The following is a 23,155-nucleotide window of genomic DNA, read 5'->3' on the forward strand; positions in this document are numbered from 1 at the left end:
AATATTTTTTATTTGGAACACATCGCAATTGATCAGGAAATATTTGTTTGCTCCAATTTTCTGCGTCGATGCCGTGGGCTGGTGACCGTTATACAATTTAAAATCAGTTTGCATTGTTTACTATAGCTGTTTACAGTGTTCTAATCATTACGATTTACTTATTTTTTTGCTTCCATTCTAGATAATTATGCTCAGTGATGTAAAATTGAAGCAATGACTGAATGAACGAACCTTGGCTGGCGAAGATGTATCTGGAAGTGTACACATTTGTTGGAAGTGAAAAAAATATTCAATGTAATGACAAAAATTGTAAAATGCTGTGAAATTTCTTTTGCAAATAAAATATACTAGTAATTTTCTATTCAAGGTTTATTCAAGTGGGCAAAATATAATGTACAGAAAGATTGCCCGTAGAGTATCGCTACACTGAAAAGTAAGCAACCGACAGCCTGTATAAAAGCGGGGCTGTGATTGGCTGTTACTTACGCGAGATTTGAACGGGACTTACATAGGCGTCGGATCAGATGTAGGTAGGGCGGAATTAAAAAAAAATCTCAAAATCAAAGTAAAATAAAAGGGCATTAATAACAAATATAATAAAAAATAAAATTAAAATAAGTTTATAGCCAAAATAATTAAAGCCCGTACACTACATCAGATTTTAATCAGATTGTGTACAGATGAAATTAAAAAAAACACCAAGTAAATGCGACAGATATGCATAAAATCATTCAGTTAATATATGTACGATGTTGTCTCATTAACAAATGTTGTCATTAACGATGTTGTCGTTGTAGGAATTTCAGTATAGTCGACGATCGCTGGATGATGCCACGGAGTTATTTCAAGCAAAGTATCTTCAAGCTCTTCGCAGGTAGCGCTTAGCAATACATGGAACACCAGGTTTGATGAATGTAAAAATCAGTTCGTCGCCGGTTACTTCTCTCTTTTCCACTGCTTCGCCTTCGTTGATTCCCATGATGGCCATCGTGTTACCTTCCACTTTAGCAATAGCCACTCTCGTCATGCCGAAAGGCCCAATTTCTTCAGTGAATGGTTCGCCTGGTCTGAACTTCTGTACGACAGTTTTCTTGGGTCCAGTGAAAGACATCAGATAGTAGTCGCCATCTCTGGTGCATTCCACTGTTATCGGCACATCAATCATTTGGTCCACTTTCTCTGCTGGAGCTCCGGCAGCAACAGCAAACTCCCTCATCTTCTCATTTTTCACGAAGATCCATTTCCCTGCAAAGGCCATGTTGCTGGATGAGATATAGGCGATATGGATAAAACGACAGTTAATACAAGATGAGAAGTGAAGATATCTGACGTAGAACATGCCCTTATATCTAAATTATTATGCAAATGTTGATGGATTAATCCACTCTTGTGTAGAGGGGTATCTCCAAATGTGTAAAGTGAACCAATAACATTATGCGTTACATTAGATACGAAATGTTTCTTCTTACAAGTCGGCTACATGTTTGTTAAATATTCCCACTCTCCCGTTGTAGACCCTTTGGTTTGATTGGTTGATCAATCCGAAGCCAACGTGTTCATTGATATAAAAGAAAGATAAAGTACAGACGGAATGAATTGGACTTGCCGATAAATGAGCCGACCCTTACACAGACTATTCACCCTGTATTCAATACCGGGAATAACCACAGTTCGTGCCAAGCTACGAATTACAAATCCCATAGTAACCCTACACTGGTTTATATCGTTTTTCGTTTTATTTCACCGACCATATGTGGTGCGACAAGATTTTTTTAAACATGTGTACAACATATCACCTTTTCATTGAACACTTTTTCAAAAACTCTTCAGTTGAAGCATTGTATCTTTCATCGCATATGCATTTCAATGCACGTTATACGGTGTATTGTGAATGGTGATTTCCCAACAAATGAGATTAATTTGAGTAGGATAAAATATATGTATTTATTAAAAACATTTTTAGAGTACATTGGCAAAAATGGTTTCATTCTCCGAAGCAGAGCAATGTTACTATTTAGCCTTCCAATAACACTACCGGTGACAACTTAGCGGAGCAAAACGACTACTCGGCGGAGTCACCAAAGATGGTTACAGCAATTATAGGATTAAACTTGGCTAAAACAAAAGAAGTTTAGAAGGATTATTTTGGCTGTGACTCTCTCTCTTTTTTTACCTCCATGGTTAGAGCATATAGGTAAAAAGAGAATTTTTACCTCCATGGTTACAGTGAGTGTGAAGTAATAATAATATTATTATTTTCCCGTTAGATACTACGCAAAGTTGACAATAGCGCAACATTTCCCTCCTTATATAAAACCTTCGGTCACTGACGCCAGCATTACCTACAGCAAGCAAAGTAATTTAATGCAGAATCAGTGCAAACCAAAACACAATCGTAAAATGCAGGTAAAACAACTGAAAATAGAACATTGTTCTGACAAACCAATGCAGACCTTGGTTCTCCCCTAGTGAACGACACAGGGGTTCGTTACTTTATGCAGGGCCTATGTGCTTAGAGTTACTAATTGGGCCCGCATATAGTAACGAACCCCAGTGTTTGTGTCTAGATAAGTGGTACAGCGCACCTCCGACAAATTTATGTTTTCTAGGTACATGTACAGTGTAAACGAATTTGGGGGCGTTACACAGAAAATGGTTAATGCGTAGCGGTACGAAAAACAACAACAAAACGGGCAGACGATAGAAACGTCTGGGTCACATCCACACCTACAAATGTGCTAAATGACCATTAGCGAGGCAGGCAACACAACGCAACGCATGACCAAATGTGTAAACTCGTGCTTTTTTTCGAAATAAAAACCGTACGTGTATATCGAACTTCAGACCGAATATGGTCAACCCGTTCTTAGTTGACGCATGCGACAGTTTTGAAATGAAAAACATTAATACACAAACAATTATTGTAAACATCGCGCATTGTTTATTTATAATATTATTGATTTACACTCACTGTCTGCTATTGGTGACCACGCTGAGTAGTCATTTCGCTACGATAATGTGTACAGCAAAATGTGATTTTCAGGCAAGAATTCAATCTAATACATTTTTTGTATTGTAATATTCAATGTTCTGTCTTGGCGCTATTTATCGCCATTCTATTCTTTTTTTGTTTTGTTTTTGACATATTATGTGGGAGAAACTAATGGCGTGAAAAAATAATAGCCGAATATGGTACCCTCGGGAACGGCTGTCGAATACTAATATATATAGAAATATGTTTAATTTAAACCAATTGTTATGATTTAAACTACATTAGAATGATTTGAGATAACAATACAAACCCACCAAACGGATAAAATAATGCCTTATGCATAGAATCAGGTCACGTTCATGTCCGTAGAATGAAATTACTTTGTGTACTCCTGGATGCCGATCGCTGAATTACAGTGAGTCCGGACGTTTATTTTATTTTAGAAATCTGTTACACAATAATTTTCGTCGTGGTGTAGGCCAGCCTCAAACCAATTACACACATAAACTGAAAATGAAAACGTCTTAAGTGTCTGAGATTTCAGACATTTTACTTTTCATTGTTAGCGCCAATGCACATATTTTAATCAGAATTTATAAGATTGACACCATGCACTGATCTTACATGATCTCCATATTCGTATTTTTTTCATAATCAATGAATAAAGCTGGAGTTTGTTCGTGAATACACATATTGTATAATTGGTAGCAATCTTAATGAGACAGGATATAAATTAGGCAGGTCTTATCTGAGCCACCACGACTCGGCGTTAATACGCAACGTAGCACCTTTAAACACGCATCCAAAATATAGAGAACCAAATAATCGATCGTCTTTTATTATTTGTAAAATTCGAACATTGTGGAAATTGTGCAGATTCACTTTATTACGGATAGTTTCATCAATACCATTGACATCATCTCAAGACGATGCTTAATTAATGAATTCATGTGTGCATCTGTCCTCAATCGCCTAATCAGTGTCATCCGAAGTAAGATCAGTATAAATAACATGGTGCGTTACAAACATTGCATCATTTGGAAGTGTATGAATGGAAGACTGTGAATACCATGATAATGTAATGGCACCCATTCACCTATTTAAAAATACAATATACCAATTTATAAATTCATTCAATTACGTCTACAACACCTGATTACAATGGAGTATATTTATAGTAGGGACTGCCCGTAGTAGGATCTGCCCGACTACAGGATAAAACTTTCACTACGTAACTGACTGTGTTGAAAATGAAAGCCCAAATCATCCCAAATTTCCCCATACAATTATACAAAAGATTAATAATATATTTTTGTAAGTTATTCACGACTGTTGTTCAACCATTTATTACCTCGCAGGTTTCACCTTTAACACACAGAGACAGTCGAGGTAATCCCAACCTCTCTATGTCGAACGATTGTATCACAAAGGGGATGACCCCATATTCGGATCACTGTACATCACATTGCCGGGTCTTTTTCCAAGTTAAAACCGTTAATACATACACTTTGCAAGACAATTATTATTGCATTTTATTGAAGTTCTCGGTAGCTATAAAAATTTGAGCATTCTTCAATCATGCGCATTATTCGGATTCAATCACTTCTATCATCATGCTTCTATCAACTCACATCGCGTTATGCCCATCTTTTAAATAAGACAGTGATTAACACCATCTATTATGATTCGCGGTGCACAATGAGCCCACATTTAGCTCACTGTATGATTAGTAGCTTAATTTTAAATAAATATTGCGGGTGGTCATTACTGGTGATAATTAATTGATTAATTAATGACAGTACATAAAGATAAAAAGCTTAAAATTAGTGATCACAGAAAGTAACCAGGTTTTGCTCTACACCGCTTTGCATGATAATATAGTGCTGTCTCAACCATACAGACGTCGGGTGTAAACAATCTATTACCACGTCATTTAACAGTTACTACTGCAGGTACATCTGTACGCCGCTCAGATTTACAGAGGATTTTTCGGAAGGTGAGTCCAGTTTTCACTAAGATTACCGCTGTTACGGCAAACCTATTTCTGAGAACCTGAATTCTATTAGTTATAGTGGTACATTACTATCACCTATTTCAGTAAAACCTGTGTTGGCGGACATCTCTATAGAGCGATCGCCGATCTGCTTGCGACCATAATCGAACATCCCCGACCAAATTGATGAAGCAGCCACCAGTGAAACGCAGTCAGATTTAATATTTTAACTTGCATGTATCAATCAATCAATGTATTTCACCTAATAATGTACACTTGTATTTTACAAAACAAATTAAAAGAATCAATTACAAATAGGTAAAATAGGAACCAGCTAATCTAGTCTGATTCCTCAGAAACAAATGAATTACACTGTCTTAAAGGATGATTTATAATAACAATATACATAAATGAATAATAAATGAATAAATAAATAAATAATTGGAACTGGTGTTGTTTGTATATGTCAAGTATATTATAGCTGTTAAACAATGGGAGAGTATATGAAAATGGAAGTGAACCAGAAATAGTACGTACAATTCGTATTGGATGTAAATGAGTTTTATAGGTATTTCCCCAGGAAAGGTATAGGTATATGTTCTGTTAAAATTCTTTTATCTGTAAAGATCAGACATGTCAACTGGTATGTTATGGTGTAGATTGCTGATTTGATAGAGATGTTGCATCAATGAAGCAATTCTATTTTTTGACAATAATGAGAAAAAGTCTCCCCTTTTTTCAGTATACGACACTAAAGAGACTCTGCTAAAAAAAAAATACAGCCACCATTGAATGCAGCGTATTATTCGAGTGCATCATGATGCAAGCTTTATGTTCTTAGTATATGAACAAAGATTTCAAACCGTCACACGTTTGAAAACAAAGAAAGCCGGTATTTACGGCATGTCTATGGGGTAATAACTGTGAACAGATAATACTTTAGTAGAAAGCAATGATTTTATTAAGATGCACATGCCTCCATGTTTGAAGCTGAGGCTGCGTGCTTCGTGATGTACGTCAAGGAACGACCACATGGAATCCTTTTCGTGGCTTAAAGAAACAAGACTAAAAAAAAACATGCTTCAAGTTCGTATTGTTGTGTAAATATTTTCAATTTCAGATTCAATACATTTGCCTGTCAATTATTAACTACATAACGTGTATAGGTTACGTCACTCGACAATGGGGTGTTGTGAAGGCGTAGCTTGAAACAGCTCCCGATGTCCCGTGGTATCATCTATTCATATACAACACCAGAACCTTCGGGCAGTGGCTTTTTAATTTATAGTGAGGAATTATGGCCACTAACAACATGACTTGTTTCTCATTACTGCAGAAAATACCAGGTGTGACGTTATCCCTGATTATCTCCTTCAGGTCAATCACTTGGCCGATGTATACATTATAATCATTAAATTACTATTAATTGACTTCACCGGCTGTTCTCACATTTATTTACAGGATTGTTGTAGTAGCAGTGTATAGTAGTAAGATGGCAGTTGCAGTCAAGACGGAGAAATTAACAGAATTACTAGCTCGCATGAGTCAATGGCCACCATCTTCGTACCCTGCTTACTACATGATAAAAAATAGCTTATCAACTCAAAATGAATGGCCCAGTATAAATGTATACATTGATAACGCTTGCATTCCTGAGTGTACAACTGTCGTTGTGGCTGCAAATAAGTTTCATCATCCGCCTTTGGATAGAACATACTTCATGTATTCCACTGATAATGACAGACTGAAAACTGTATTTAGCTCACCGGATGTTGTAAACTGGGACAAAGAAATTATGTTATTTCAAGCTGTTCCTAATTGCAATAGACAAGTGGTAACAGAGATGTATATTTCACATGGTTTCATGTCAATAGTCATAAATGACACAGTTATCAGAATGCTGAGCAACAGTAGTGTAACAAACACCCTTCCTCCTGGTTTTACGGTTGGCCCTCTCACTCCAGCACATGCAGAGTATGTGGAAGAAAAATGGCGAACGTATCGACCAATTGCACCACCGATATTGGCAAAGACATTTAAACATCGTGCCGCATCTGCTGTTTTTGATCCAAGTGGGCGGCCTGTGTCTTGGGCAGTGCATACTGAGCATGGCGATGCTGGTTATTGTTACACTGATCCAGCGTACCGTAGCATGGGGATGATAAAAATCTTAAGGCAAAGGTTGAAGTCAAACGTCAAACGTGGTGAGCAATTTTATGTCATGCAAACAGTTCCATCACGAAATGATGAATCCGCGGACGGTAATGAAAAACTACCACGAGCCTCGTGGCTGCTGATCGAGAAAAAGACCGCACTACTATGAATCGTTTTTTATATTATTATTTTATATTAGGGGAGAACTGAACACATATTTCTCTCAGATACTTATTCTATCGCTGATTGGAATTATGTGTCAGTATTTGACCCTATTTTTAAAATAAAACATGGTTGCCGGGGACACATCAACAACGTTGTCAAAATTAATAGATAGTCGATGTATTTGTTGTGATGAACAAACAATATATGTTCGAACTTCAAAGGTATCAACAATATAAATTGTATACTTGGTATATTTGTATAAATACGTGTTTTTGCCATAAACAAGTTATGTGACATTTTTTTTCTGTGCTTTTTATTATCCAAACAGTCGTTGCTCTAGACTGTTAACATTTTGTAGAATTGTGAATAGTGGAACATACTCAAAAAACGATTTTAAAATATAGATAACAGGTGCAAACATTCTCTCTTTTGAATGCTTAGCAAGATTTAGCAAGGCTGTACATAAATAATAAAAAAGAAACATGGTGAAAAAAAGAAATGATGGGATCTCCATATTATGCACTATATTTAACTTTTAACAGAACGATAATAGGTTTAAATTTGGAACTGTTGCAGCCATTTTAATTATGAGCATTAGCAAACTTCTTACTGAGTGAATTGTTATGCAAATTAGCAATTATCTCAGCTTCTTTTTAGTGCACATCCCAGAACTTTAAAAAAATAGCTTCTAGACGCTTTGACCTTTTGTTTTGAAATTTTCACAAATGATTGACAATGTGTTTATCTTCAAAACGCCGTCGGGGCATTGTTTTTGGTTGAACAGTGTTACAAAATCGCACAGACAACTAGCCTTGGTGTTAATTTATGCATAAACTTGAAGTAGTGAAATTTGGGCTGCTGCCCTGCAAAATTGGCAACTGGTAGACAGTTTTCAAGACGGCACTTTCTTCATAGTAAACAGATGTGCCCAGAAACCAATTTTGAGCTAATTTTTTTTAAATCACTTTTGACCAAAAAAGCACATTTTTGTGCATATTTCAAACTACTAACAAAATTTTAAAATTCATACAATAAGCTGTCCGAAAATATATAGTTTTGTGGACAAGGGAGGTCATCTTGGTTTCCTAATTAACTAATTAACATACCTGTCAGGTAAACTGCATCTCTACCTTGATGGAGATTTGAACTGGTTGTCATGTGTGGGAGGCATGGTATATGTGCCAAAAAAACCACTGAGTACAGTGCATATTATTTCAACGTTCTGAACCAAACTTTCAGTAGTTCTGATTTGTATGAATTCGTATTTTGATAATGTTACTGTGTAGTCAGAATAAATTGTGACCAATATAGTTGTATATGTAATAAATGTTGTCTAAATGTTCAAGCATCGTATTGATCTAGAAAGAACACTAGCAGACTATGCATATAAATGTTTTATACTGGAACACATTCTAATTTAATAGATATCTGATGACGAAATAATTCCAGAGGGCCGACATTACAATTTACAAATCTTGAGTTTTTTTCAATCCCAGCTTGATTGTCCAATCTTCTGACCAATGCTGACCATATCCATGACAGACCAGAACACTGACAGACTACGTACATGAATATTGTATACTGAAATTTAACAAATTTCAATTCAAATTGCTTTGGAACACTGTGGAATACTTAATTTTCGCTGGAACTAATTTTCGCTGAAGAGGCTTTTTGGGTGTTTTGTATTGAATTTATTTTCACTGATTTTTGATGAGTTTAATGTGAAAAATAGGAAAAAAAGTATATTCGCTGGATTTTATTTTCACTGACCATTATCAGGTAGTATATTAGTTTGCTTGTAATCACATTCATTCATATTAATTAGGTTCAATGACATCAACAATTTGACCACTATATTTGTCAGTATAGGTTGGTTTTCTGTAACAAATTTTTAATTTTCGAACCCGACTCATCTGATTTCCACATTTGAAACGAAACGAAATAACACAATCTAATTATACTTATAATCACAACATTGTCATTTTAGCAATGTGAACTCTGCTTAATGAAGACATTCCTCAAGTCGATTCTAAGCATATGAAAAGTTAACCTACTTAATTAGGTTTCACCAATATTTTTAATCATTGTCAATTCCTTACATAATTTCCGTATGACGACATGATATAGGCGCATACCACTTTTAATTTGCAATAGCGTAAATGTCACACATTGTGGGTACAATGCCACAAACCATTTTTAAATCAAAAGAAGTCTCCTGGAAGTGTTATATTTTCCAATAAAGTCATCCTTGAAACACCCATGAGAATACATACTGCTTAGCAACCATAATGAACGTGATAAGTGTTTTACCAAGAAGGGCACTCCGCATCCCACGATTTGCTGCACAAATTTTCTAATTTGCATAATTTAATAATCATGACAAAAACGAATTCCTTCTTTTAGCAAAACTAGACAAACATTTATTCGTCTATATTCAAAGTAATAGTTCTAAATTGAATGATTCTATTGTAACGGGCTAAACAAATCGAAAACTTGAAAAAGTGTTTTTATTATCACAGAGCAGCAAACTTCTCTAGCTCTAACTTATCTCAGAAAAGCGAGATTGATTGGTACTGAAATGGGGTAAATGGCTGCAAATGTCAAAACATTTATAAAGTTATTTGGACAAAGATAATAAGATATGGATATCAAAAAGTATACTACAAATTACCGCCCAATGACAAGATCTCAAGCCCGTGGCAGTGGTCATATGAGTGAAGAATAACAAACTGGCCATGGCCCAACACCTTTAAATTTCCTCGCGTGGAACGTTAGAGGTTTAAAATACAAATTACAAATAGCGGACTTTATGAACTATTTGCTGAACCATGATTGCATTATTTTGTCTGAAATTTGGGCTGAGAGTAACAATCAATACGATAACGTTTTTCCTGATTTTTAGCATTCAGTACATATCGAATTAGAAAGTCTCCCACTGGTCGTTTTTCTGGGGGATTTTGTGTACTAGTACGTAATGTTTACAAACAGTTTATCAAACTCCTTATTACCCCCGAGCAGTCTTCTTTCTATAATGACTTTAATACAAACAACGGTATTGAACTCTTTGAAAATCAACTGATAGCTATTCTAGTTACTTTGCCCGATGTTTTTGTAATCGTTGCTGGTGACATGAACGCACGTACATAATTGACGATGATCCTAGCTATGTTATAAGTGATACAAATGTGTATGACTTTAATTGTTTATCAAACTCGTATAAAATGCAAAATGCAAAGAATCGATTGGTGGCGTCTCTAAACCATGCATATAATCAGAGGTAGCGTAATGCAAGATTTAGGTAGTCAGTCACGATCAACGTTTACTGTAGCCATAACACAGACATTATTAGCTGTGTTTCTTGAGTGATATGATTTTAAAACCATGAGCGGGAAACATGCACTGCAGCGTGATATTACCCTACTTTGTCATGTTTGTGACAATCAACAATATTCCAATCAGAGCAAAGTTATTTTCAAAACAGGAAGACATTTCCGCTCCTATAGAGAGATTGCGCCTCTAACTGGATACCAGATAATCATTCCATCTCAGTTCATACATGAGCAATACGCGCATAGGGATTATTATCCACCGACTCCCATTCACGACACGCCAATGCCGTCAGCTATTCCCGCAATTTCAGGAATATTATAGAATCTGAATACCCCATCTCTCCCCTTGCAATTAGCGATATTGCGAGAAATATTCGTATCCCAGTTGAATAAACAGTTGAGTCTTCAAGAATAGATCGCGGTATAGATCGTAGAAAATTATCGCAAAAACACTCTACTGCCACTAGTTTGCCTCAGAAACTTGTTCCACAAAGTTCCGTGACAAGGCTGTTTCAATTCCCTTCTCATCGACCCAAGAGCCATCTCGTGTTGATTCAAATTTAGGTGCGTTACTGGAAGCAGCTGAGAGGGTTGGCAAAGGAATGTGACATAATAAATATATCTGAGTATATTGTATTTGTGGACTGTATTATCTGACTTTTCACCATGTTACATATTGTTCTGATCATGTTTGTCAACATATATTATTCTATACATATTTCAAACAAAATTATTTTGTTCGTTTTTGTTAGTCCTTCCTGAGATTAATTTCTACAATCAAACTATACTAAATTTTCCCCGGTATTCCGATGTGATATTAAGAGTAGTAAAAAAGAATTTAAATTATGCGCACCTTTATTTATTTATTTATTTATTTATTTATTTATTTATTTATTTATTTATTTATTTATTTATTTATTTATTTATTTATTTATTTATTTATTTATTTATTTTGGTGTATAAATGATCGGGTTACAACGAGAAAAAAAACATTTTCCTCATTTTTTTTTATTTTATTGAACAAAACATCAAAAAATAAACACGATACTGTATGCAAGTCTATCAATTTCGGTGTATAATAGTACGATATCTAGATATCAATTATCTAATTTGCAGAATTCACGTTCGCAACAAATAGATAAAAAAATCTACACCGTTTGCGCTGGGAGCAAGTTATCAATATTTGAAACATAAACAAGCACGTCTATTCATCAATTCAGTAGATTTATTAAACTAGAATTTAAAAAAAGATGATTTATTACCGGTAGCATTTTATTTCAGCTGCTACCTGAAACTATGCCACAACTCACATCAGAATAATTTCCACCAAAAAGTGCATTTATCCAACTTTTCATTTGTAATACTTTATTGCTAGATTGTTTTCGTTTATTTGTTTATTTGTGCGAGTGTCTATTTATATTCACGAACATTAAAAGGCTTATAACGGAATACTCGTTTTGGAGAACACAACGCTGAAACTGAGTACAGTCAATCTAGTGACGCCGACAAGGCTAGATTGGACAAAGACCAAAATGTTTTGTAAATTGCAAGTCATCTTGCTAACTGGCTGTCCGAAAAATTCTCAGAACGGTTGTTGTGACATCTGTCACAGACTTTGAGGATTCACATTTCTTTAGGATTTACCACCAATATACTAGTATACATCTCTATTGGTAACAATTTATTCTGACTACATAGTAACATTATCAAAATACGAATTCATACAAATCAGAATCACTGAAAGTTATATTCGAAACGTGGACATAATTGATACTTATACCATGACTCCCTCCCATAACAACCAGTTCAAATCCATATTAAGTCAAATGTAAGTGATAATCGAAAAAAGAAACATAATTAGTTTATGGCAAAAACACATGCTATAGTGTACAAATATACCAAGTATACAATCTACATTGTTGATACCGTTGAAGTTCGAACATATATTTTGTGTTTAGTATAATACATGCATCGAATAGTTTTGACAATGTTGTTGATGTTTTGAAATAAGTATAAGGTCAAATACTGATACATAAAACCAGTAAAGAAGATTCATAGTCGTGCGGTCCTTTTCTCGATCAGCAGCCACGAGGATCGTAATTCTACATTATCGTCCGTGGGTTCATCATTTTGTGATGGGACTGATTGCATGTCATAAAATTGCTCACCACGTTTAATGGCTGACTTCAACCTTTGCCCTAAGATTTTCATCAACCCCATGCTACGGTACGCTGGATCAGTATAACCATAACCAGCATCACCATGCTCAGTATGCACTGCCCATGCCACAGGCCTCCCACTTGGATCAAATACAGCAAATGAAGCACAATAGTTGAGTGTCTTTGCAAATATCGGTGGTGCAATTGGTCGATACGTTCGCCATTTTTCTTCCACATACTCTGCATGTACTTGAGTGAGAGGGACTGAAGGGGTGTTTGTTGCACTACTCTTGCTCAATATTCTGATAACTGCGTCACTTCTGAAAGTTTCAATGAAGCCACGCAAAATATACATCTCTGTTACCACTTCTCTATTGCGATTAGGCACAGCTTGAAATAACACAATTTCTTTGTCCCAGTTTACAACATCCGGTGAGTTAAATACAGTTTTCAGTCTGTCATTATCAGTGGAATACATGAAGTATGTTCTATCCAAAGGCGAATGATGAAACTTATTTGCAGCCACAACGACAGTTGTACACTCAGGAATGCAAGCGTTATCAATGTATACATTTATACTGGGCCATTCATTTTGAGTTAACAAGCTATTTTTTATCATGTAATAAGCAGGGTACGAAGATGGTGGCCATTGACTCATGCGAGCTAGTAATTCTGTTAAGTTCTTCATCTTGACTGCAACTGCCATCTTACTGTGATACACTACTACGACTACAACAACAATCCTGTAAAAATGTGAGAACATCGGGTGAAGTAAATTAACATATGGGCAGATTAATATCTGCAATATACATCAGCCAAGTGATTGACAGCATGAATAGACAATCAGAGTTAACGTCACACCTGGATATTTAATAAGTAATAAGAAACAAGCTATGCTTTTAATGTCATAACTCCTCACAGAAAACTAAACAAAGCTATTGTCTCGAACGGTTTGGTGTTGTAGTATATACATAGCTAATATCACAGGGCATCAGGTAGCTGCTCCAGGCTACGCTTTCATAACCTTTCGTCGTTCAGTGGTGTAAACCTATTCAATAATGTGGGTCAAAGTCCAAAAACTGGGCGCACGTTACTGTAGACCAGATTATGTACATATAAGAATGACCATTTGCATTAAATGAAATTTCAGATCAAATACAGTCGCATTATATCAATTCTAGTAGAGAAGAACAGATAATGAAAGAAATGAAGTGACAAAACGTAGTAATGTTGAGCTTCACATACCTGTTTGTTCACCAAAAAAATGGCAACTGCCTATACTTTCTGACTCCTTAAGTTACCCGTTTTTCACAACTCGTTTTAAATATGACTAAAGAACATGATCATACGTATTTTGTATACGTATTATGTTATCAATTACAACTGACTTGATTGGTTGAGTATACCCGTTCAGCAAAAAACAGATTTGTGTCGTCAGTGACCATCGTATGAAGCGAAGTATGACCTACACTAAGTGTCTTCTAATTTCTATCAGTATGTTGTTTTTCTGATTGAAACAACTGCTATATGTTATTCGTGTAATACCCCCTCCCCATGTATGTGGTCGTACACTGAATGCACACACAAAATACACACGCAACACAATTCAATCTTCTTTTATTCCGTGGAAAAACAAAACTTATCCACAGAGAGATTAAACACAAAAATCAGCATAACAAAAGATGACTCTCCTGACCTTTTACTGACTATGTAAACGCCATTTGGAATTTGAGGTCACGTAGAGTTTAGATCAATAAAACAACAGACTGCCCACGTTTTCATTCCGGTTTTTGTACAACTTGGACTGTAATTGGGTCATTGAAAGGATGTCTGATACACCATACTGCTTGTAACTGGATAATTTACGTTCAGCTGTACTTGATTTGACCAAAGTTTGAGACGTGGCGGGACGCTGTGGTGTATCGTGTACAGTGACCGGCACGGCGATTTAAAACCCATATCTGACCAGGATACATCATTGATATAACCAAGGCTTTGTGACAGTATGTCAGACAAATGTTGTCGTTGTTTTGAAGTGATATGCCTTGTCTCAACTCTGGCCGAATCAAGGGCTGTGTACGCCGTCGCTCTAATTCAGTGGTTGGTGTACACTCCGGACAAATCTGCGTCTTTAAAAATTATCTTCACCATCTGCCCTAATTTATTTACCCTAAGTGAAGAAATACAATACCATATATCGTCGTCGAATTCTGCGTCATCCCGTGGTCTTTGGCAATTACCTGGGTGCAATTTTGTCAGGTGGAATTTGAACGCCACTTCAGGGCACTGGTTGTTATTAGATTAGTGGCATAAATGTTTTCCTCTGCTTTGTAGTCATCGTCAGAATGATTTTTTATTTTTTCTTGGAAAAAGTTTTCTATGAATTTACCAACATCACCACCAACATCAAATGTTGTACTAAACGAATTCCTGGTCATCATACGCATTCCTTCCTCGCCACATTTCCCAAAATGGAAAGTTAAATTAATTCAAACTTGTCTAATTTAGTAATTAAACTAACGGGGTTACACGTCGATAGCACGTTGGTTTCGGCCAACTTTTTCATATCTTCACTGGAGAAACCTATTTTATGTTCGAATTTATCAAATTCCTCGATTTTAAGCTGTTTAATTAAACATTAGAAGGTGTTGTTGGCAGTGTTGAACTCGCGGTCTTGCATAATATTAGGATTGCGATTATATGTTGGTGAGTTGATATGTCGGTTGATCGTCGCTCGCACTGCACTGAGACTCGATCTCCCATACATCTCCCGCTTGACTACGCATTTCAGAATAAAACTGTCGTACAACATTGTTGAGATTTTCAACACTCAGATACTCGACTTCAGGGTTTCTCCGAGTTGATCTTAGCCAGTCTTCGAACCTAAAGTTCAAGTAAACTGTCATGAATCCGACTAAGTATTGATTTTATCCCTTAGTGGACTGACATACAAAACACATATCACACTCATTGTACATAGACAACGCAACCAAACATTGTACAGGGAATATATATATGTATCAGAACTTTTTGCATCAATAAATGTGATTGAGTTCCTTTATAGTGGAGATCTTTATTTTCGTTCGAATTTGTTTTTGACGCAGAGAACGCTATTACGAAAGTATTCAAATGAAGTTTATTGACAGCTGTCAATGTATTATGTTTTAACGACTACTTACTGTGTGGCTCACTTCAATATTTTGGTGGGACAGACAATATGTGGTTTTGAATACTGATCTGTACTATTATGTGCAAACAATTATGGTTTTCTGGTTCCAGGATATGAATATGCGAATTATTTTTTTTTATTTTTGGTCAAAATGGTTCGGCAATGTGAAGAAAAGAAATTTCTATGGTCTACCAGAAGGGATGCATATTATTACCTAGGGAAAAAAGTTCTTCCGTCAGTAATTGGTGAATCACAATGTGCATTTTTGAAGGGTCGTAACATAGGTGATTGTGCTCGTTTGATTGACGAAATGCTTACGTATACAAAGGAAGAAAATATCCCAGCTATCATGATGGCTGTGGATTTCGAAAAAGCTTTTGACACAGTTGATTGGCAATTTTATTTTAAATGTCTGAATGCTTTTCACTTTAGTGAATCATTTATTAAATGGGTGCATACATACCGGGTATTAAAACCCAGTCAGCTGTGTTATGAATAACGGTTGTAGTACGGGCTATTTCAACATTACACGCGGGGTTAGACAAGGTGACCCATTGTCACCATATTTATTTATTATTGTGCTGGAAGTGCTATTTGTATCAATTAATGTAAGTCCTTATATCTGTGGTGTCAAAATAGGTGACAAAGAGATTAGGTCGTCCGCGTATGCCGACGACCTCACCTGTTTCTTTCTGGAAATCAACTGTTGCATTTATTTAACAAGTTTTATATGGCCTCTGGCCTTAAGCTAAATATTCAGAAAACTGAAGCCCTATGGTTGGGTAGGTGGCGGAAGCGTATAGATAAGTTGTACAATGTTAAGTGGCCTACGTCTCCAATTAAAATAGTTGGCATTTATTTTTCATACAATAAACATGAAGCGTTGAAGTTTAATCTCTTAAAACCTAAATCTGATCTCCTCAAAATATTTAATATTTGGCAACAACACAACTTTACTCTTATTGGCAAAGTTCAGATTATGAAAGCAATTGGTATTTCTAAATTACAGTACATTTTAAATTTGATAACGGTTCTGCTCGAAGAACTGAGAAAAAATAATGCAATGTTGTTTAGTTTTCTCTGGGGCGGTACAGACAAGGTTTCCCGTAAAACTATGATATCGGGCATTGACAATGGGGGTCTTGGGGCACCAGATATTGGTATAATTTATAAAACACAAAAGATAAACTGGATCATACGTTATCTAGATAAAAATGTCAGCCACGTCTGGAAGGATCTTTTAACAAAGAGAATTGAAAATGTAGATGGGAGTATAAATTATGTATCAGATCTTTTCAGACAGAATGGCGATCCTATTCCTTGGGACGAATGGCAAACACGTGGGTTATCACATTTGGGAATTATGTTGTGGAATAGGGTAGTAAGCGCTATTCCAAATATTAAAGGAAATTTTAAAATTTACGATTTTGGACTACATATCAACAACAATATCAACAAAAATTTTACCAAAATTAACGAAATTGACAGCAGGAAAATACGCTTAGAGTTAATCAACAAAGTTGCCACCCGTTCTAAGAGTAAAAGAAAACTGTCAAAAATATTGAATATTGACCATACTAGTATTAATTTTTCAGATGTGTATAATTTGCCATTCACCACTACAATTGATAATAGAACAGGAAATTTTCAATTTAAACTAAATCATAATATTTTCTATACAAACAAAGATTTATATTCCATGAACTCTAGCCTGGTTACATCATCAAAATGCAGTTTCTGTGAAACGTATGATGAAACATTGATTCATCTATTCTGTGAGTGTATAGTTGTGAAGACTTTCTGGCAAACTATTTCGGTGCGTTTCGCTCATCTGCCCGCCCTTAGTAATATGTCCAACCATAATATTATTCTTGTGAACAAGGTTTTTTCAAAAATAACAAATCATATTATTCTTCTAGCTAAACGCCGTATTTACTTTTTTCAAAATGAGAAACGAAAAACCTTCTTTCCATGGATGTTTATATCTCATTAAGCAAGTTTATAATTTAGAAAAAGTGTTAGCGATAGGGGGAGGCAAATTAGCGAAGCACACTGAAAAGTGGAAATCATTTAATATGCTGTGACGCTGACATACCCCTTTTTATTTTATTTTATTTTATTTTATCTTCTTTTATCTCTATTTTCGTTTTCTTATAATTATCTCGTTGCCATATTTGTTTGTAGTTTTTTTTACTCTTTTGTTAAATCTATGTAATTATATATGTGGTTAACGTAAATAATAAAAAAATAAGAGAAATAAAATAAAAAAAAATGTTCGTCTACTTCTGTTCGTGTAAGGAAACCGAGTTTCAATTCTTGCCAATTAAGAAAGTTGTGTTTCCGTTTTCTCAGAGAATTAGGAGTGAGAACCCCATTTTTACCAATGTAGAAAAAACAACACACACAGAATACCAAAAGTCATGACTTCTTTCTCGTGATATAAGTTCATAAACAAAATTTCTATAGAAAATATTCAAATACATGTAGACGAATTCACGAACTATGGCGCATATATTTGAATACGTGACAAACATGTCCACCTATTTGACACTAATCCACAGGAAAATTCATCAAAAGAAAAAACTTATCCGGGTCAGTATTACTTGATCGATAGAAATATACAAGGACCAATAGACAACTCCACGTTTCGAGCACGTCCATTGTTGTCGAGATACTCAGACATACCAACGAAAAATGTATCAACTAAATCAAATGTAAGTTATGTAACAAGAACGGATACAAACGATACTACTGTACTTGTCAATATAATATTCTCGTAAAATATAAAGATATTTCGTAATATCCGAATGTTGGAAGCAGTGCAGATCTTGAATCTTGTAGAGGTGTAGCGTTTTACGTAAAGGTAAATTCTATTGTTGTCAGTTGTCAGTCACAACATCTTTGTCGATTTTGGAAGATGTATTTTACAGCCAATTATGCCCCTGGAAACAAATTGTTCCCCTTGGCTGAATGATTTATTTATTTATTTATTTATAAGCTGAATTTTTACAGAAAACATTTTTTTAAAAGGGTACATGAGATACTACTACAGATTCTAAATCGTCTGCTTCACACTTGGATATGTGCCTTGAATATGATTTGAATGCCCGCTCACAATCAGATAAAACAAGGGGGTGATTTTATTGGCTATCACCAATTCTCCACAACTTAATATACGAATTTTCAAACTGACCACTATCAAACCAAGATTTTTGTAGACAGCAAGAAAGATTGTTTGGCAGATATAGTTACTAGTATTTATTAGTTAAACACGCTAAATCTGTTCCAAACATGATCTCAAATCGCATAATTGGAATTTGTTATAAACAAAAACCACTTGATTATGAAATATGCCGTACTTAACCATGTTATTTCATGTGGCTAGACGTCCCATGGAAATATCTCGACCAATGTATGCGCCAATCGCAACCTTTGCCAGTCGGAAAATCAGCCAATCAACAGTCAGTTAGCCAGTCTTATAAATTTCACACAACGTAGGCTGTAAATAGCTATTATGATTTTGTAGTATTAATGCACAATTCTTTCTTCTACTTTTTTCTTGTCAGACTTCTGATATATTCCTGTATTCCAAGTGAGCTTATTCCTGGTAGGTCACTAGTACATGTCCAATTCCGGTTTATAGCAGTTCTCTCAGCGATGATAATTCTAGACCAGTGAGATTTACATGACGCAATAAAGTGACGAGACTCTACAAAAGATGCAAATCAAGAATGGTAATTTTTACGTGAATATTAATATGTAACGAAACAACAGGGAAGTGTGTTCATTGCGATATACTAGGAATAATTATGACGCAATAAACTAGAAAAGATGTACAATGTTGACTGTAAAACGTTTTGTCACAACAGGTCAACAGATCCCATTTACTATTAGCCGAGTGAAGATCCGTTCTTATGTGTAGGATCGAATTCTACCAACAAAAATTATTTAGGTGGTTTCTTTGATTAATATTATTATATTTATATATGCATCCATATATATAATATATGGAGATGAATGTGAGAATGATCACCATAAAATTTATGTTTGGTTTTTGGTACTTTGAGTAATTGCTTTTTGATAGAACCATTGTTGACAATAAAATACATAATTTAACTCACTATTATTTTATGCTGATTTAAATATTAAGTATCAATATCGAAACAATAAGGAGTAAGTTGTATTTTGATATTATGAGAGAACACTCCTGCCTGAAATAGGCCAGTAACTGTGAATAATTTTCAAACAAGAACCCGGACAATTTGCAATCAACAGACTGATGGTGGGGAATGTGTCCACAGGTCATACGACTTACTGGTTAAAACAAGGGATACTAATGATGTAGGATCATCGTAGTGGGAATATAGATTGATGCAGGTAAATGATAAGTACGAACAAATTGGGTAAAACATAATAACTAAGCTGCAAATTGTTGTTCTTACCACTACTATGAAATACATTTTTTGAATGTTAGATTTCTATTTTAAAAGTCCTTTGGCTTTTATATGGTAACATGTGATGGTCATATTGATAATTCAATATTCATAGGTGTGATAGTTGTCAAACACATCTACGCTGCTTAATTTCTCAGATGTAGAGAAAGGTTTGACATCACTTGTTGTGATACTAACTGGCAACGTGTGTATAGAAATAAGTTTTCCAGACTCAAAATATATAAATTAGTATATTTAAAATACAAAATACCATATACATGATCCAATCCTAGTTTAGGATTATATATTTATGAAATTACCCTGGTAATCAATCATGTTGACTTATCCTTAAAATAATGCAATACATAAGTGGCCCTGTACTTTAGTCAAAGAAGCTAATTTTCTCACAGTTTTCAATAAGACCACAAATCATCAAGACCAGTATCTACAAGTCTGCAAATCTGCAAACAAACGTCCTGTCAGTCGACTGTCTTTGTAAACTAACTTGGTTATTTGCTCCATGGTTATTGTGTTTTCATAATGAGCAAGGTACCTACATATCAAGTATAAAGAAGTTGGGAATTGCATTTACCGAAAATGACAAATTCTTACTGAAAATTGAGAATTGGAGATGATGTCACGAAATGAACAAATGTGACAGAATTCCACCCCAGTCACCTACATACCAAGTAAGGATTATGCCACAGAAAACAAAGCCATATATAGAACAATAGCGACGAGGCCTAAACATTCCACGTGTTCATTTGCATCAAAAAATACCAATTTATTAGAAACGGACTGCTTGTTTGCCGCTGTTTTTTAGTATCAAATCTGTGTTTTCAAACCAAAGTTAACATAATCTATGAGCTGTGTGAATGAATGGTGACTCTACTGAATTTAATAAGCAGGTGGTTTGTTATTGATGGAATGTAGTTTAGCTATGATAAATAAACATATCAGGTGCGTTGCCCATTGTACATAACCCAAAATGAGGTCATAAGACACCATCTCAAACTCGGCAAGTTCGTTATTGCTACTAAATGAATGTTTGGCACCATGTTCTGATATTGAAACATTTAGTTAATTTACTATAACTATCTATGAGTGCAAGTGTGATGATTTTAGCTTTAGTTTGTTTGCCATTGGCTGTTCAAAAGTGGCGTATTACATGTTAAATGTGCTGTAATTGTTATATGGGTAGATGCATAACAGCATAATTATACTCACGATAACATATCTCCTGTTCCACTAATGACAATTCATAGCCATCAAGACTGGCAATTTCTCTATTAACAGTAATGTCTTCTGATGTGAAGATACGATCACGGGGTATTATTTTAACTAGATGACGAAGAATGTCCTGAATAATTAAATAGAAAATAATTATAATAATAATAATTAACAAAAATATACTTCGCAAGAGTTTTTTTTTAATTATTGCAACAAGATATAGTAATTATGTCTACAACATTTACAATGTCTGGACAGTCAGTTCGCGTTTGTCATGAATAAATGTTTTCAAAACACTTTGTTCCACTATTGTTGGCGTTTATGTACAAATATATCTAAACTGATGAAATGCAATATGCCTATAGCTTTTGTTGGCTTAATAATATCAAAAATGAGCACAATTGTTAATTTTAAGAACAAACGAAATTTATTTTAATACAAATTAAATTCACACGATTGATTATGGCTTAACATACCCTTGACCAATTCGGACAGGATACATATATCCTGTCAATTCCTGTTTTCCTCATAATATCTGCTATATCTTCGCTGACCTTCTCGGCCATTATTGCAATCTGGTGTATTTTATCCTCACACGTGGAATTGTAGAACAGACTGAGACTCGACTTTGCATTACCCTTTAAATGTAAGGCACATCTGAGAATGATATTAAAAACTGAACATTCCTAAATCAGGATAAATTCCCAGACTGTACACGTAACGCACATATAAAAATGAAATCTAAACCTGTCTGCAAAAAAGGGCAATTAATAATTGATGTGCTATTTTTAGGGTATTTTTAAATAAGGGTATGATCAAGTCACAATTTGTTTGAAACAGGAAATTAATTATACAAATATATACACACCAATTAATACAATACGATATCGATTTCCAAATAGAATATCTATATAAAATAATATTTTACTTATGTGGGAATATTAGCATATTGACTCTAAAGTACATACTTATACTCGGTCGTCTTGTTTCGCCAATGTAATGCCAGATATGGCCTTCCCTGGAACATGTACTTCAATACACGTTCTGCTGCGATAACAATAGAATCAGCTCTAACCAGATATTTGTGTATTTGAATGGACGGTTTTTCAATCCGATATGTGTGTGGTCTATAGTACGCTAAACACGGTTCCTGTCCTAACACATGTTTTAGTTGAGTGGAGTTCCCGGCATCCTTGAAGAACACCACGTTGTTTGAAATTGGTAAATCAATACCATATAGTGGATTAATGTTTGTCCGGGTGTTCCTGTACGCAGACATAGCATGGTCCCATGTAATAGCCATAATTCTATGTGCACATTGCTGTCTAAATTGGTCTATCGAAGCCACTGGGAGAAGTTCGGCTAACCGGGGGACGTTGAAGGTCTTATTGAAATTCTTCACTTGAAGTTTCGCCGAACGAGAATTAAAACTTCCCTGTACAAAAAATGGTGTCAAAACTAATGTCCTGTTTGTCAAGTATGACATCATAATAGCGTTTATAAAATTAGAATATTGCGTATTGTATCCGCC

At 35.1% G+C, this 23,155-nt stretch overlaps 2 protein-coding genes and 1 long non-coding RNA gene across 3 annotated transcripts; all 3 read right to left on the bottom strand.

Annotated features, from left to right (window-relative positions):
- Window positions 1–859: 859 nt before the first annotated feature.
- Window positions 860–1,258, bottom strand: LOC102808046 (fatty acid-binding protein, liver-like). The gene has a single exon (XM_006814606.3). It carries the CDS (start codon window positions 1,256–1,258, stop codon window positions 860–862), a length of 399 nt encoding a protein of 132 aa, XP_006814669.1.
- Window positions 1,259–11,846: 10,588 nt separating this feature from the next.
- Window positions 11,847–14,058, bottom strand: LOC146739378 (glycine N-phenylacetyltransferase-like). The gene is made up of 2 exons (XM_085502947.1): window positions 14,038–14,058; window positions 11,847–13,535 (listed from the first exon to the last, which is right to left on the bottom strand). The coding sequence occupies exon 2, from the start codon at window positions 13,496–13,498 to the stop codon at window positions 12,686–12,688; it is 813 nt and encodes a 270-aa protein (XP_085359073.1). The 5' UTR covers window positions 13,499–13,535; window positions 14,038–14,058; the 3' UTR covers window positions 11,847–12,685.
- A 5,134-nt stretch (window positions 14,059–19,192) lies between these two features.
- LOC144349432 (uncharacterized) lies at window positions 19,193–21,710 on the bottom strand. The gene is made up of 2 exons (XR_013419941.1): window positions 21,622–21,710; window positions 19,193–19,670 (listed from the first exon to the last, which is right to left on the bottom strand). It is a non-coding gene; the product is annotated as an uncharacterized LOC144349432 (long non-coding RNA).
- Between the last annotated feature and the right edge of the window lie 1,445 nt (window positions 21,711–23,155).

This window comes from Saccoglossus kowalevskii, chromosome 8 (assembly GCF_978046115.1).
Source record: "Saccoglossus kowalevskii chromosome 8, keSacKowa6.1, whole genome shotgun sequence".
Classification (NCBI taxonomy): domain Eukaryota; kingdom Metazoa; phylum Hemichordata; class Enteropneusta; family Harrimaniidae; genus Saccoglossus; species Saccoglossus kowalevskii.

Coding starts and splice junctions, on each gene's coding strand:
- LOC102808046 (XM_006814606.3), bottom strand. CDS start 1,258: ATGGCCTTTGCAGGGAAATGGATCTTCGTGAAAAATGAGAAGATGAGG.
- LOC146739378 (XM_085502947.1), bottom strand. CDS start 13,498: ATGGCAGTTGCAGTCAAGATGAAGAACTTAACAGAATTACTAGCTCGC.